At 44.1% G+C, this 18143-nt stretch overlaps 1 protein-coding gene across 2 annotated transcripts in view; it reads right to left on the bottom strand.

The window, feature by feature from the left end:
• MED27 (mediator complex subunit 27) overlaps nt 1–18143 on the bottom strand; it is a 199184-nt gene that overhangs the window by 49072 nt on the left and 131969 nt on the right. The window contains exon 5 of one of the 2 annotated variants that reach the window (XM_060153991.1): nt 13580–13705. The exons of the other annotated variant lie outside the window; for it this stretch is intronic. Within the exon in view, the coding sequence (XP_060009974.1) occupies nt 13700–13705 (6 nt within the window). The 3' untranslated portion in view covers nt 13580–13699. Of the gene's footprint in view, nt 1–13579; nt 13706–18143 lie in introns of those variants that run through there. 2 annotated transcript variants of the gene reach the window in all.

Below are 18143 nucleotides of genomic sequence, written 5' to 3'. Positions count from 1 at the left end.
ACAATGAAAAGATTAAATGGAGGAAAAATCAACTGCATAGATTGGGATTAGGGAACAAAGTAAAATACCAAGATAAACTGCTTTTAAAATCAGCTGAAGATTTAATGCAGCTCTGGAAAGTTTTGATTATTTGCACGCTTGGTCTATGCCGTGTAAATCTGGGCTAATGAGATTCAACTGCTGTGTATAAATCTGAAGCAGGACAACCCGACTGTCTAAAGAAAATAGCAGCTTGGACTCCTGTGTTAATAACTCTTCAGAACAAAGATTATGATTAGGGAAGAGTAACATCATTTTTGCTTCACATTATTGATTGCAGGGGGTATTGAGAGAAATGGCTCCATTTGGTCAAATATAAGCTCTGAGACAAGTGCCAGGGCATCAAAGAATCTACTGATCAGTATTACTGTTCTTCTAATAACAAGACCAACAATGACAATTTATTTATTTATAATTTTATTTATTTATTTATTTTTGGCTGCATTGGGTCTTTGCTGCTGCACGCAGGCTTTCTCTAGTTGCGGTGAGCGGGGGCTACTCTTTCTTGTGGTGCGCGGGCTTCTCGTTGCAGTGGCTTCTCTTGTTGCACAGCACGGGCTCTACGCGCAGGGGCTTCAGTAGTTGTGGCACGTGGACTCAGTAGTTGTGGCTCGCAGGCTCTAGAGCACAGGCTCAGTAGTTGTGGCGCACGGGCTTAGTTGCTCCGCGGCATGTGGGATCTTCCCAGACCAGGGCTCGAACCCGTGTCCCCTGCATTGGCAGGTGGATTCTTAACCACTGTGCCACCAGGGAAGCCCAACAACAACAATTTACATTGTCTCTTTGCCTATGGAAATTATGAAGCACCAAGAGAACGCTTCTCCTTTGTAAAGTCCCCCGTGTCTAGTACCAAGGGCTATGCAGTGCTACGCACGGGGGCGGATCACCATAGATCCTCACAGGTACCTGGCCGGGTGGCGCACTTCCCCTTAGGCTCTTCATAAAGGTTTTGTGCACAGTGGTACATGATTATAGGTACTGTTAAATGCATCTTAAAGCAAAGTGATCCACTTAAGATCAGTCCAGGACACTGCTGCACTCTTTTTAACACAGGCATAAACAGGACTTCAGGAGCACAAAGGATGGAACTATCTCGGCCTGAAGAAGTAAGGGTGGGCTTCTTGAAAGGTAACATTAGACCCCAATCTCAAAGAAGGCGCAGCAGTTTTGCCAGAAGGGGCAGGAGCTGGACAAGGACACCACAGAGGGCAAAGCAGGCACAAAGCACAGAAGCAAACGGGCACAGAGTGTTTGGGGAATCTTGTGGTTTCTAAGGAGCCCCTGGAAACGAGGAGGTATTGAGGGTGGAGAGCCACTGGCATTTAGCATTCTGGGGTCAGGGATGCTAATCCTTCTGCAAGACACCACCAGCTCCATACAAGGAGAGACTGTCCCATTCAAAATGCCAGGAGTGCCTCCACTGAGAAACACGAGAGGGTACCCAGGTGGTGGTGGGAGGTAATAAGAGGGGAAGAGGTTGGAAAGGAAAACCGAGGCCGGGTTCTAAAGACCGCCCACATACACCTCCCTAAGGAGGAGGGCTTTACCCTGCAAGCAAAGGAGTAGGAGACTGGCTTGGGGAGACCTGTCCTTTGGAATGAGCACTAAGTATGGAAGATGGAGTGGAGGCAGAGCGTCCAGAAACAAGGAGACCAGGGGATCAGCTAGGTGGCTGCAGCAAGAATTCCGGCAACAGAGGTGAGAGCGGGGGGGGGGGGGGGGGGGAGGTGGGCGGGGCCCGACTGGGAGGCGGGAGGCGGGAGGCGGGATGGGCAGCGCGTCGGGAAGAGCGTGCAGGCGGCGTTTTGTGTGTGGGGGGGGGGCGGGCGGCTCACTGCGGAGCTTTCAATTCGGGGTCATCTTTCACACAGTGTTTGATCAATACAATTCTTGTATCTGCTACAAAAATGAAGATAAGTGATGGAGCAGAGAGCTACCAAATTGGGAGCAGGTATAAGACAAGAAGCCTGGAACTCAGGTACCCTGGAAACAGACCCAACACTTTCGCCATTGAATAGAACTGAATTAAGCCACACACACAAAAAAGATAGTTGTGGTTTTACTACTGCTTTTTAAGGTAACTGTGCATTTACTCAACCCCTTTTTCTGAATTCTGAAAACAGTTTTACCCCGCCTCAAAAAGGCAAGTACCACAGGTTTCCACCAGACATTAATTTCATAAATCAATTAATAATATTTAAAGCTAAAATCCAATGAAACTCCTTTGGAGTTCAAATAGCTTTCTCCAACATTTAAATTCACTATTATAAATGCTAGCCTAATGAAATATACCTGGTAGAGTTGGTGGAATGTGCTTCCCAAGTTTGGGGGGATAAACGCAATTGAGACGTGTTGAGGGAAACTAGAGGTCTGCATCATGGGCTTCCAAGGCACCATTAGAAATGACAGACCCCAGGAATTATTGGCATATTAGCATCGGGGGGGGGGTGGGGGCGGTTCTGGGATGCCTAACTAGGTTATCCTTAAGTTAGACTCAAAAGTTTTAGGGAATCTGAGGGACACTATCAATTACCACTTAGCCCTAAACACACATTCATGTAACAAGTGTCCCACTGCCTCTGGGAGCAACCGTCTTGAACCAATAGGTAAAGAAACTAAAGAAACAACATATACCTAGTAAATGGTATTTGTAAAAAAGGCAAGGGGGGAAGGAAGGGAAGGAGGGAGGGGGGAGAAACGAAGAGGGGAGGGGAGGGGAGGGGAGGGGAGGGAGGGGAGGGGAGGGGAGGGAGGGGAGGGGAGGGGAGGGGAGAGGAGGGGAGGGGAGAGGAGGGGAGGGGAGGGGAGGGGGAGGGGAGGGAGAAAAGTATAAACTACTCCTTGAAATTAGTTCTAAGGAAAAAAAATGCTTTTGTCAGAATATAAAAACGATGTAACTAAAAAAAAATTATTTATGCTTTAGTTGTCATTACACTGAAAAACACCTTTAATGACAAGCATTTGGGGTAAGCTGCCCCACTCCAGGACCCTCCTTCGCATGGCCATTCTCTTTAAGAGCAGTGTCTCTAGCACTGTGTTTTAACCTGGAAGCCACCAGAAATACAGGTGGAAATGAAGTACAGCTGTTAAAATATACTGATTATAAAACAAGAATATGAAGATTAGAGGCTGAATCAGCAAGTCACCAGAGAGCCTCCCTGAGAAAGGACTTAGAGCTCCATCAGGGTTTAAGACCAGTGTCCTTAACCTTCTCTGGGAATTAACCACCCCTTCTAATGGGAGCCACATACCCTCCCCTCAGAAAAAGGCACGTAAGTGTATCTACACACAGGGGTTCAGAGATTTCCTGAAGCCCATCCAGTACCTTCTAGGAGCTCACGGGCCAGCTTAAGATCCCTGGGATTACGACAAGAGCTAGTTTCAGAAAATTAAGTCAGAACAGGAGAGGGAACCCCACAAAAAATGCCATCTGTATGTCTGAATGGAACACCGTATCTACACACACTTAAAATCACAAGCCTTCAGAAGATAAAGCCAAGCATGACTTTGGTGTCCATGTTCAGATGGAAGCGCTGCAAATATTTTGCCTAAGAAACCTCAGAATCCAGTGGGCCCTGAAAAATTACTGAGCCCGTGACCCCCTCTCTGCGTCCCTAGTGTAGTCTCCCCTTCTCGGTTTGCTCGGTCCCGAGTTCATCTCTGGCGCCGCAGGGGCTGGATATTCCAAGGGCAAGGAACACCCTGAGGAAGCAGGAACAACATGCTTCAGGGCTGGGAATGAATGAAATGACATCTGGGCAGCTTCAAGTAATTTTTTATTTTAATGGGTGAAAGCTTGAGCTCTCGAGTCACACAGACCGGGGCCTGAACTGTCACTTACTATTGGGGTTATCTTTCCGCTGTGACCCTGATCCTCTGCAAATCCCAGCTTATTAACCTGGAAACGGGATAAAGTCACCTACCTCCTGGGGTCCCGGGCAGAACTAGTGAGGCGGGGTGTTTAAAGACCTGAGCTTGGTGTCTGGTACAGAGAGAGCACTGACTAACAAAGACACTGAGGAATCGGTAAGATCAGGCCCGTATTTCTGTTCCCAGTGAATTTTACACTTAAGAGGACAGTTTTTGTTTTATAAAATTTAATCCTAAGCATAATGCATGGTTACAATAAAAGAAATCAAATAATATTTAAGTGTTTCAAGTAGAAAGTTAAAGAACTAACTCCTCTCCCCCTCCCCCGTGAGGTAACCACTACTCTACCAGGAGGGTAAAGACAGCCCCTGTTTACAGATGAAGGTACAAACAGGTGCGTGTCCATTTCCCTCAAAGCCAGGACTGCACAGTCTCTACTCCAGGCTCACATCCCCTAATAGCTCATCTCAGTATTTTAAAAAATCTTTTAATTCAGTTTCTTTATATACACACATCAATATGAATGAATATTATTCAACACATAATTACCGAGCACCTACTATGTTGCCAGGCACTGGTCTAGGGGTTTGGGACACATCAATGAACAAACAGACAAGATCTCACTCTTGTGGAGCTTACAGTCTTTCTGGAGGAAACAGATAAGAGACAATAAGCATAGAGAATTCCCTGGCGGTCCAGTGGTTAGGGCTCTGCGCTTTCACTGCCGAGGGCCTGGGTTCAGTTCCTGGTCATGGAACTGAGATCCCACAAGCTGTGAGACTCACGTAACAGACAAGAAAATCACGTACTATCTTAGAAAGTGAAAAGTACTATTTTAAAAAAATAAAGGACATTCAGGCAGATCCGGGGCAGGGGGTAGTTACACATACTGGTCAGGAGAGGTCTTACGGAGAAGGGATACAAGAGCAAACCTCGAAGGATATGAGGAATGAGGCCTGCAGACGTCTAAGGGCAAAGGCCCCAAAGCAGGAGGGGGGTCAGCAGGGATGGGAGACTGAAGGTGGAGTCACGGCAGACGAGAAGGACTGGGGCTTCTACCGGGGTGAAATGGGGAGCCTTCGCAGGTTCTGAGCAGGGAAGACACGCTTCTTGAGTTTTCCTTTAAAAGACTCTCTGGCTCTGTGTGCAGAGCAGACAGGGGATGGGGGGAGACCAGTCAGGAGACTGCTGTACTGACCCAGGTGAGAGGTAATGGAGGTGTGGACAAGGGTGGTGGCAGTGGTGGCAGAGGTGGGGACAACGGTCACATTCTGGACCAGACATAATTTCATATAATGTAAAAATCTAAATATGCTCGCTTAAAAATGTTAACTTCTTATTTTGAAATAATTTTGAACGATTTCAGACTTACAGGCCCTATATGTTAGCATTACGCTGCATGAGCTTGGGCCTGGGTCCTTCCATCTGCCCTCTCTCCACACACACACACACACACACACACACACACACACACACACACACACACACACACACACACACACGTGTGCACACCCACACTCATACTGTCTATCATCAACCCTTCACCCGTTAATTTTAGCATTCATTGGTGATTCTTGATTCTTATGTAAAACAATTATTACTATGGTGGCTGCCAAATTTTCTAATTCTTTCTGCATCTGTTAGTTCACGTGCTACTGTAAGGAATGGTTTTCCCATAGCTATTTTTATGTTATACTGATACCTCCCATTTCTTTCTTTCTTCTTTTATTTATTTCAATCAGTATGGACACGTGGATTACGATGGTTTCTGTGGGCTGTAATCCATTACTATCGCATTTATCTTGGCGCTCAATGGTCCCAGGCTTGGCTGACAGGAGCCAAACTGGCTTCTGTGTCCATTGCACTCACCCCCATCATTCGGTGAGCCCTTCCCTTGCTTTGGCCTGAGGAGATGTTCCAGGTTCACCTTATACTTTCTCTGCCCGTGTTCTGGAACCAGCCGTTTCTCCAAGGAGCCTAGTTCTTGTTAGCGAGAATGATGTTTAAAAACAAAGATGGGGACAAGAGACGCACCCATTGTTCCTGGAGTCTCACTGCTTGTAGACCGTCTCAGCAGACGGAGTTGGGACATGTGTGCACATGGGTATGTGTACACGCACTTGTATCTATTTCTATATCTATCTGCATACACATATCAAAAACAATTAGCTCACACTGACACTGCCACTTTCACTCCAACACCAAGGGTTTATTCTAGCCTTTTCCTTCTTTTTGGTAATGTCCCTCTTCAAAAGGGAGAAATCTGGTTCCCGTTATCTGCAATTTATTTCCTTATTTCCTCAATCCTAGAATACATATAAAGTGGTTTCAGAACTGTTAACCCATACCTTCTATGAAAAACTGGCAAACCACCAAGAGGTTAAACATTTATTCACAGGTATAACAACCCTTAGCCCAAGGATCTAGAGTGACAATGCTGTGTTCAAAGGTTACTAGCGTTAGCTCTCCATCCCTTCCCCAAAGTGTGGTTACATTATTCATTTGAAATACGGTTAGGTTTATTTATTTCTGTTTGCATTCCTTTTTAAAAAAAAAAATCCACTCTAGTCGACTGTATTTATTTTTTGCATACATGAAACATTACCATGGTTCTAAAAATCAAAACTAAACAAAAAGATATTCTCAGAGACACATCCCCCTCCCTATACACATCCACCCTACCCTATTACCACCTACCTCCCTCTAACCAATTTCTTTGTTTCAGGTTTCATCTTTTCTGTGTGCTTCCTCTACAAATGAGAAGATAACAGATATTCTTTATCTCCTTTCTTACAAAAGAGGAAGCATATTAAGGATACTCTTATACTTCGGTTTTTTTCTCTTAACAATGTATCCTAGAAATCACTTCAAATGAGTCATAGAGGTCTTTCTCATTCTTTTTTAAAGATGAAAAAAAGCAGTGGTGTGGCTCCACTGTGTGGCTGTATCATAATTTATTCAATCACTCTCCTGTGCACAGGCACTGAGGTTATTTCCAGTGTTCTGCAATTACAAACAAGCTGTAATTAATAATCTTGTGCGTATGTATTTTCATACTGTTGGAGGTGTGTCTTCAGGGTAAATTCCTAGAAGTAGTACTGCTGGGTCAGAAGGTAAATGCATACAGAGCTTTGCCAGACGCTGCCCAAGTCCCTCCAAAATGGTCACACCAATTTGCATTCCCACTAGCAATGTACGATGGTGGCTGTTTCCTTACAGGCTCACCAACAGAATGTGTTGTTATACTTTTTAATTTTTGCAAATCTGGTAGGTGAGAAATGGCACCTCGGTGCAGTTTTAATTTGCATTTCTCTAATTATGGGTATGGTTGAACATCTTTTCGTATGTTTAAGTACCACTTTTATATCTTTTCAGAGGGTTAACTGTCTGCCTCTTTTCCTCATTTTCTGTTCTATTTTTGGTCTTTTTACCCTTTTTAAGAGTTAAAAAATGATCTTAGGTATACTAGCCCTGTATCTGTGATACACGTTGCAAACATTTTCTCCCAGCGTGTCAGCTGCCTTCTGACTTTGTGATGTTTTTTTGCCACCTAAATTTTTTCCTTTTTATGGTAGAGGCCCTGTTGATTTTAGATCCTACCTTTGTCACACGTAAACTTTTAAATGTAATTGAGTCTACTTCTAGTCTATTTTATTCTACTAGCCTATTTGTCCACCCACGAGCCAGCACCACACAGTTTTGGTTTTTTTTTTCCACACAGTTTTAATTATAGAGGCTTTAGAGTATGTTTCAATGTCCGACAGGGCAAGATCCCCTGGTAGCTTTTCTTTTTTGGTTTCCTATCCTTTCTGCATGCTTCTTTTCCAAATGAACTTTAATATCAGCTAAAATGAAACCTTTTAATGAATGTATTATATTTGCTCACATTTACTGATAAGACTGATACATGTGGTCTCAACTTGGTCACATGATTGTACAGTTATTATGTGCATCATATTTCCAATGCTTCTTTCTCTAAGTGACGTTTTCTTTGCTTGCTCACTCGTTTACTGGTTGATTAATTGTATTTAGGAAGGTTTATATTTTTGTCCTCACGCTTACCTTTGTACTTATACATTTTAATGCCCTTAGACTCCCATTTTCTTAGATACCATTTTAGCATTTTGTTCATCAATTTTTAATGGAATCCTTTAAATCTTACCTATTACATATATAAAAATCAATGAGCTCACTCTACTTTCATCTTTACCTATCCCTTCCCCCATTTTTTGTTTAGATTATTTTTACTGTTAGAATACATAACATTTATATATTATTACTTTACCCTCATCACCTTTGTTTTAGTCTTAGATCAGCAATTAAATACACTATATGCTCACTATGAGTCCTTAGGCTGAAGTTTCCCCACTCTTCTCTTTGTTGAATGAATCTCATTCTCCAGTAGACTCCTCAACATGGGCTAATGGGTAGAGAATTCTTGCATGTTTAAAATGGTTTTTCTCTGATACTTGAAAGACATATATACCTTTGATTCATACTTTCTTTGAAAATGCTGCTCCATCATTGCCTTGCTTTATATATTGTTTTTGAGACATCCAATGCCAGTCTAATTCTTTCGCCTTGTAAGTTATTTGATTTTTTGCTTGGAAGCCTTGAGGATCTTTATCTTTATCTCTGAAGTCAGAGAGCATTATCAGAATACATCTTAGACGTGATTGTTGCTGGTCAATTTTCCCAAGTACCCAGTGAGATCTTTCAGTGTGCAAATTTAGACCTTTCATTTGTAGGAATTCTTCTTAGATTATAGTTTTACGTATTGGTTCTGTTCCATTATTTTGTTCTCCTTCTTCATGGCCTCCAATTATATATGTGTTGTCTCTTCTCTGTCTGTGCCTCACTTCAACCACTTTCTCTCTGAACCTTTCTACTTCTTTCTTCATCTGATTTTCACTCTCTTGGTTGTTTCTTAGCCTTTCTTCAGTACCCTTTATTAAATGTCGTTTGAATCTATTTTTCCTTGAGCATCTTGAAATTTAGTCTTAATTTGAGATAATTTTATCATTTTTTCCTGAGTACAGTAAATCCTTTTCATTTCCTCATCTTTTTGCCAGTTTCTGTTTTTAATTTCTGAATTCCTGACTTAAGGATTTGTCTTTTCACCTCTCCAAATGCTTGAGGGTATTAAAATCAGTTTGGAGTGCTGTCTGTGTTAAATAGCTTTCTTCTGCTTTGTGGTTTTTGCTTCCTTGGTGGTGGGGGGTGTGTGTGTGGGGGGGATTTCTTTAGTTGAAGTGTTTATTCCTTCAACATTTTATTATGAAAAATTTCAAACACCTAAAAAGTTGAAAGAACTGTCGGGTGAACACCTGTATTCTCATGAGCTAGATTCTGTAACTGTTATCATTTTGTTCTATTGCTTTATCACATATATATTCATCTATCTGTCCATTCATTCATCTTATTTTTTGGAAGAGTTTGAAAGTTGCAGACATTAGTGTATTTCATCCCTAAACATGAAGGCAAGCATATCATTAAGCAGTTTAATGTTTGTTACAAAAATGTTTTCTGAGGTAAAATTTGCCTCCAATAAAGTACATAAGTCTTTAGAATGTACCATTCTCGGAATTTTGGCAACTGCGCACAACCATGTAAGCCACACCTCTGTCAAAATGCAGAACCCTTCCACCACCGCACAATGTTTCCTCATGCCCTTCCCAACCCACGCCTGCTCTAACCCTCCCGGGGAAGTGCTGTTCTGATTTTTATTCCCCTTAGTTTTGGCTCATTCTAAAACATCATGTAATGCAATCATACAGTATGTACTCTTTCGTATGATGCATTTTTCCCTCAGCAAAGGTTAACAGTGGGTGTGCAAGTGATAGCTCATTAGGATTTGTTTGTTTTTTACTCACACATAATTCGGAGTGTGGGTGTTCTTGGTCTCTTAGCTGTGTCTAACGTATGGTTTTTGTAGTTTTATTTGTTCTTGTTTTTCCATATTGTTTGGAAGATATGTGGAGAGACCTGAATTTAAATAACCATTCATAACATTTCTGAGTGTGAACATTTTCAAACATGAAGTAAGACAGATTGCTTAATAACCACCCAATTGATAATTTAAAAATTATCAAAATTTTGCCATACCTGCTTTATTTATCCCTCCGTTTTCTTTGTTGAAGTATTTTTAAAGCAAACCTCATACATCATGTCGTTTGAGCTCTACATACTGAAGCATGTGCCTCTAAAAAACAGACCTTTTGTTTTATAACCATGAGAATGTTACTAATACTAACAAAATTACCAACAATTCCTTGGTATCCTTTGAAACTTAGACCATGTACAGCTCCTCTGGATTGCTTAGAAAACATTCTTTTACAGTTGTTTTTTTGAATCAGGATCCAGACAAGGTTCACACGTCACACACTGCTGTTAAGCCTTTTAAGCACTCCATCCTCTCCATTTTCCCCACATTAAGTTAGTCGTCCTGTAGAATGTCCCATATTCCCTTGACTTTTACTTTTTGACTTTTTTTTTTTTTTTCTTTTTTTGTGGGCCTCTCACTGTTGTGGCCTCTCCTGTTGCGGAGCACAGCCCCCGGACGCGCAGGCTCAGCGGCCATGGCTCATGGGCCCAGCCGCTCTGTGGCATGTGGGATCTTCCCGGACCGGGGCAGGAACCCATGCCCCCTGCATCGGCTGGCGGACTCTCAACCACTGCGTCACCAGGGAAGCCCTTGACCTTCTTTCTAAACCTCAAAGTTTTTAATCACTAATAAATCTCCATTCATATCATTGGCATTGCAACAAACATTTCTAGAACCACTTTTTGAAATTTAGTTTGATAAACTCTTCTGAATAGTCCTAGCAGTTAACATACTTCTTAAAGCAGCAGTTCTCAAACATTTCGGTCTCAGGACCTTTCTACACTCTTGAAAATTACTGAGGACCTCAAGCAACTTTTGTTTCTGTAGAATACATTTGTCAATATTTATCATATTAGAAATAAAACAGAAATGTTTAAAACACAAGACTACAGGAGCCAACAGGTGCCCACATGATGATGTCATCCCTCACAATGTAGCCTGTGGAGAACTCCACCATGAACTTGTGAACGAACAAAAGTGACAAAGGAAAGCGATGTCTGAGTATCACCATAAAAACAGTTTTGACTCTGGACCTCCTGAATGGGTCTCTGTAATCCCTTGTTGCCAAACCATAATTTGAGAACTGCTGTTGTAAAGAATGGGTCTGATTTTTGGAAATAAATGTCCTTTGGAACCAGGTTTGGTAAACCAACTTTTTATGTGTCAAAAGTGAAGCAGCACTATAAAAACTGACTTTTATTATAAATTTTATAAGATGGCATTTTTCCAAAAAAAGCACTTAACAAAGAATTCTGATAATATCCTGTGCTGTGACAAAAAATGGGTAGGCTATGTTAAAACATGGGTACAGCTTCGTAAAGTGATTGTAGCATCACAGAATTTTAGCACTGGATGGTCTCAAGAATTTTCTGAAGGACAACTGAAGTTAGTTCTGTCTTTGTATGTTTGGGAAAAACCTGTTTTAGTACTTCAGAACTGTTAGTGGGGTGTAAACTAGTGCAACTGTTTAGGAAAACATTTGGCATTTTCACGGGAAGTTGAATATTTGCATGCCCTAAACCAGGGTTTCTCAACTTTGGCACTTTAATTTGGGGCTGGACAATCCTTTGAAGTGAGGACTGTCCTGCTCATTGCAGGATGTTTAGCAACATCTCTGGTCTCTACCCACTAGATGCCAGCGATACCCCTCCCCCCCACGTTGTGACGATTTAAAATGTTTCTAGACATCACCAAATGTCCCTTGGGAGGCAAAAGAATCACCCCTAGTCGAGAACCATTTCCCTAAACTAAGCATTCTTCTCCTGGGAGTCGCTCTGAGAAAAACCTTAGCCCATGGGTCCCAAGGAACACGAACAAGAATGTTCAAAGCAGGGCTTCCCTGGTGGCGCAGTGGTTGAGAGTCCGCCTGCCAATGCAGGGGACACAGTTTCTGCATGACCTTTTATTTCTTTTCGTAGGTTCTATATATATGTGTTAGCCCCGGTCCAGGAAGATCCCACATGCCGCGGAGCGGCTGGGCCCATGAGCCGTGGCCGCTGAGCCTGCGCTCCGCAACGGGAGAGGCCACAACAGTGAGAGGCCCGTGTACCGTAAAAAAAAAAAAAAAAAAAAAAAAAAGAATGTTCAAAGCAGATTGTTCATGATACAAAAATAAAAAAACATAAACAAATCAATGACCACTGATAGAAAAATGGATAACTAAATTAGGCTATATTCATATAACGGAATATTTCATATCAGCAAAATGAATAAGCTATTGTAGCTAAACCAACAATTTGAGTAAAATTTAGTTAAAAAATAAAAAAAAAGAATGTTGAGTGAAAAAATTAAGTCCCTGAAGACAACATGTGATCCCTTTTAAAAATCCTTAAGATAAATAGGCACAATTAAAGAACACACTATACATATGTATTCAGGAATACATAGATTTGTGTGAGGTCCTCCCTCAAGAAAGGAAAGACAATGACCCATAAAGGGAGGGATAACAGTTCCTACAGGACAGGGGCCGGGGACACTCACAGGGTACAGGGTTGCAGATAATGTTCTAGCTCTCAGGCTGGGGGGTAGGTTCACAAATGTTCACTCTATTAGTAAATAAATAAATACGAAAGGGCCATGTCTGGATCAATGATGACATTGTGATCATCAAGCAAGGATTATGATCGATTTAACCTGAAGTTAAAATTAAAAAAATCAAATGCCCAGCCCTGCCCACAGTCTGTGAGGCCCAGAGCCTGGTCCCTGCCTGTTCTGTTTCGGAAGTCTCACCTCCTCCCTCTCTTCCCTCGCTCCCTGCACTCCAGCCAGCCTAGCCTCCTGGGTGTGATCTGCACCCAAACCGTCCTGGGCTCGGGTCTTTGATGCCGCGCTGCCTCTCATGGGCCCGGCTCCAGGCTCGCCTCACTTCCCGCAGGTCTCTGCTCACAGAGGGGTTCCCTGAGCCCCGGCTCCCCGCACCATGCCCTCCTCTCTCCAGCCCCTGTCCGGATCTGCCCCCACCCCCTCCCCATCATATTATGCAACACCTGGCTGGTCTCCCGTCCATGAGTGCAACGCAGGCTCCATGAGCACACGGACTGTGGTCAAGGCTGAACAGCACCCAGCACTATGCCTTCCTCTCCTGGTGCTCAGTGTTTACTGAATAAATATATGAACGCTTTAGCAACCTAGCTCACAAAAGGGCCTGAGACGTATCAAAAAGGCCCACCTTCACTGGAACTCCAAGGGCACAATGGTTTAACATTACGCTTTTTGAAACATGCTCCATAGATGACTCGAGACTCGGGTGGGAAATGTGGCATTGGGGCTCTACCCCAGAGCTGCTGGATCAGAATTTCTGGGCTGCCTGCCAGGAATACGCATTTTCCACAAACTACACTGGTGATTCTTGGGCCTACTAAAGTTTGAGAACTACTGAACCCAGCGGAGAAATCAAGGCCCAAAACAGTTAAGCACTTTAGCTGTTCAACAGTCTTCCTACCTCAGAGAGCTTGGGATGGAGTGAAATGAGATAATGTGTCTAAACGGTTTAAAACAGATGAGTCATTCAAAAACAAGGCATGAATACGTTAAAGAAACTGAGGGTTGGTAAAAAGTATATTAAAGAGATTGATAAATGAGATTTATCTGTTGTAAACCATATAACAATAAAGATTAATCTATAACGTATTAAGGTATGTTTCAAGTATGGTTGAAGCTTCATCTTTGTCTTCTTCTCTTACATTTTCATACCTAGTGGATCAGTAAAAAATTGTGGATTAATATTTTAAATGCCGAAAGAAGCCAGCTGCTTGTTCTACTCTGACTCAGTTAAGCTCTTACAATATTTTGACTGTTTGAAGAAAATTAATAATGGGATGTAAGGCGGTAGATTAACTGAAACTAAATATCAACACAGCTAGATTTATTTTTGGATGACTGAGCTCATCTCTTCAAAGAACGGGAACAGAATTTACTTTATCATGAGTTAGTAACTTCCACAACCCCAAAACAGCCCCTGACCAGAGCGGAGAGAGCCAGCCGGAGTGTAGTTAAGGATTATGTAAGAGGCTGAAAGTTCAGATTTCATATTAGCCAGGACTTGGCCTGTCCAGGCTCCAGTCGATGACCCAAGGCTCACAAAGGTGCCAGGAGAAGTTAAGGTGATAACCGCCCTGAGAGTTCTGGAAGCAGGCTAGTTTCCTCTCCCCTGAGTAGCAGGTCCCCATTGCAGCCATGGGGAGAAACCGGGATGTCCAGAAGAGAAAGATGCTTTTCTGCGTCATTCGTGCATTCACTCAGCGAACACTGACTCAGCCCCGATCTGTCCTCCCTTCCCTCCTCCTGAGCCTGCGCTCCCTGTGTGTCCACAAGCAGGAAGCGGATACAATGCCTGGGCCTCCAGGTCAAGCACAGAGCCGAGGCCGGAGGTGACTGCTCCTACGTCTGATGGGCTCTGAAGCCCGATATCTCCAGGCCAACAAGGAAAGGCAGGTTTAGCTTTCAGAGGAGCAAAATTGACCCCAAATCGCCTTAGAAGGTGCCAATTCGATAATACAGTCCTCATTGTTTCCTTTCCCCTCCACACTGTGAAGAAGCTGTTGGTGACAGGCTGAGGCTCCCAGGTACAGATCTTCGTACATCTAAGGCACCCTGCTGCTCCCGGGCAGGGATTGCTTGGTGAGGGAGGAAACCAAAATGGGATCACCAAACCTGCCCTTTGTTCACAGAATGCTCTGGAGTTCAATGACTTTATGCCATTTTTCCATGTGTGTGCACAAAAAATCCAAAACCCCCTCTGTGCTCACACACCAAAACCAGAAGAGATCTACAGTGACAACAAAATCAGTGCAACATGCTGACTGTGGACGCCAGGCCATGTTAACCAGAGCTGCTTCTGGACTCCTCTGTACACCAGTGTGGACACCAGGCCACTACATTTCACAATTCAAGTGACTCTTGAAAAAAGCTGTCCGGGGCTTCCCTGGTGGCACAGTAGTTAAGAATCTGCCTGCCAACGCAGGGGACAGAGGTTCGAGCCCTGGTCTGGGAAGATCCCACATGCCGTGGAGCAACTAAGCCCATGCGCCATGACCACTGAGCCTGCGCTCTAGAACCCACGAGCCACAACTACTGAGCCCGCGTGCCACAACTACTGAAGCCTGTGTGCCTAGAGCCCGTGCTCCGCAACAAGAGAAGCCATCGCAATGAGAAGCCCACGCACCACAACGAAGAGTAGCCCCTGCTCGCCACAACTAGAGAAAGCCCGCGTGCAGCAACGAAGATCCAACACAGCCAAAAATAAAATAAATAAGTTTATTTTTTTTAAAAAAAGAAAGAAAACGCTGTCTGCTCCACTGCTCCCAACACTGCCCTTCCTCCACTGCCTCCGTGGCGTGGGTGAAAGCTTAAAAATATATCCTGGTACATGTGCAAGAATGACCACGCCACCATTATTTAAAAAGCAAAACCGGAAACAACCCAAACACACAATGACAGGAGAAAGAATAAAGTGTGTACCGTCACGGAATGAACTATTACATAACCATGAAGATGATCAAACTATCAGATACAACTACCAACATGGCTACCTCTTAGAAACAATCACAATATGACACTGTTCTTATAAAGTTCAAAATTCAACAAAACTCAACGATACATTACTTAGGGATCCATGTCCATGTGGTAAATTCATACTTAAAAAACGAAGAGAAGGGGATGATTATCAGGGTGGTGGTGATTTTGGGGGCAGAGGCAAGGACTGGGGAGAAGCACACACTGCTTATCTTCTGCTTCTTAGACTGGGTAGTAAGCTCATGTGTTTATCACTACACTTTTAAACTGGCATACACATTACATATATTCCTTTGTATACATCAAATTACACAATTAAAAAAAAACAAGAAAAAATTACCCGCCTGGTGTCTGATCACCCAAATCTTACTCACCAGCACTACGAAGTATAATCAGAGACGGAAGGAAGAAGCACCCCGGAGGCCTGGAAGCCGTGTCCTGGCTGCACGAGCCTGGAGAAACCACGACCTCCACCACCTCAGGTTCCTCACTTGTGAAATGAAACCCATCGGCGCTACCTACCTTGAGGGCCTCTACGAGGAGGAAAGGAGATGAGCGCTAGGTAGAGCACAAGGCTCCGCGTGGTTCCGGGGGCAGGGGCCATGTGCTCTGTCATACGGACTGCGTGCTCGGCCCTGCCTCTCTTCCCCTGAGGAATGACCGCCTCCACTCCACATTCTTGTCGGGGGCTGCCAAGGCAGGACCCACCCCCCCAGGGGGAGGGACAACTTCAGGTTAGGCCAGTGGGAGTGTTTCCCCTCGGATATATGAGCACAGGCGCAGGATGAAAGGACGAAAGGCAGTTGAGGTCAAATCACTTGGGCCACAGAGTCCAAAAGGGACCTTGTCGGGCTTCCCTGGTGGCGCAGTGGTTAAGAGTCCACCTGCCGATGCGGGGGACGCGGGTTCGTGCCCCGGTCTGGGAAGATCCCACATGCCGCAGAGCGGCTGGGCCCGTGAGCCATGGCCGCTGAGCCTGCACGTCCGGAGCCTGTGCTCCGCAACGGAAGAGGCCCTAACAGTGAGAGGCCCGCGTACCAGAAAAAAAAAAAAAAAGGGACCTTGTCCTGCTCCTGACACCCCTGGAGTGGACCTGGTTTTTGTCCCTCCTGGCAGGGCAGCTCTATCTTCATGTCTGTGAGCATCCAGCATCATTAAAAAGCAAAACAAAGACAAAAACCAACCCTTTTCTTGCTTCAGTTCATCAGAGCAGGTTTCTGTCGCCTGCACTCACGGAAGCCTGGCTGACTCAGGAGGAAACGCTGCTTTATTACAAAGCACGGGTGCACTTCAGGCTTCGGCCAAGCAGGCAGAGGGAGGTGTCAGCAGAGACTGCCCACGCGCGTCCTGCTTCAGCGGCCTGGTTGGTCCCCCATTCAGTCTCACTTGCCTCCCAAAGCTTTCAGAGTGCACCACCTCCCAGATTCACACAATTCATTTCAGAAGGATCTCCAGAAAACAAGGTTCACTCCTGCCTGAACCTCGTGCAGTGGCGCCCCACTGCCTACAGCACGGGTCTCACACTGTCTCCACCGGTCACAGGGCACAGGTGACTAGCGAGGGGACAAGGGGAGGTGGCAGCTGCCAGTCCCGCTCTCCGCCCAGGTGGAAATTCCCTTCGACCTCAGAGAAGATGTGTGTGGTGACAGCAAGTGGCCTAGGGATCTGCAGTCTAATAAAATACCATCTTTAAAAGTAAAAGCCAAGTAAAGCCATGATGTTAAAAGTATGATTATCCACCTGGCAATTTAATTCCGAATCAGATCACCCACTGCTCTTCCTATAAACAGACACCACCTTGTGTGAATTCCCATGTCACCTAAGGAAGATGACAGCTTGCTGGTCAGATGCACAGTGATCTGAATTAGCCACTCGTGGCAGTGAAAACGGTGTGTATAAAAGCGAATTCTGTCCTTGATCGAGCCCCTAAACTCTCACCATCAGTCTACGAAAACAGAAGCTGAGTGAGAAAGCAGATGAGGCTGACAGGTCGCTGTGAAATAAAAGCCCACTTTCTCAGGTGGAAGTAACTCTAATATCTTAGACTGTTTGCCTAGAAGCCTGTTCTCCCTGCTCACTCCTGTCAATGCCAAATCCCTATACCTTCATCAGGAAACGGAGGCTCAATGACCCAGAAATAATTTGAGCAAACCTATCTCACTGTGGACACTTTCACTTTTATCTTCATTAACTCTTTGGTCCCTGTCAAGTATCCTGGAAGTGGGATTTATGTTTCAGCTGCTGGGTCTAGAGGATCTTAACATTTAGACAATTTGTACATTTAACCGGGGCAGAAAATATTGCATGTTTTTCTAGACATATACAAATTGTTTTCTTTTTCTAGCAAAAGAACACTGTGTTACCTCATTCGCTGTATTTTTTAACTGAAAGAATTTTAAAGAAAAGTAGCATGTTACCCAGATGAACGTCACTGATTTTGCCTCGCATGTGAAATCCCGCCCAATTAACAATCCCACGTCTTTTCCTTTCTTAAGAGAAAAACACACATGCACACACAATAAGCCTGCTCTCTTCAGGTGAGTGGACTGAGTGAACAGTCGCTCGTCCTGGGTGACTACCTATTTATAAGAGTTTACAATGGTAAAACGCTGAAGTC

This window comes from Lagenorhynchus albirostris, chromosome 7 (assembly GCF_949774975.1).
Source record: "Lagenorhynchus albirostris chromosome 7, mLagAlb1.1, whole genome shotgun sequence".
NCBI classification, from domain to species: Eukaryota; Metazoa; Chordata; class Mammalia; order Artiodactyla; family Delphinidae; genus Lagenorhynchus; species Lagenorhynchus albirostris.
Note: the sequence above shows the minus strand (reverse complement) of the source record. Positions and strands in the feature narration are given on the sequence as shown.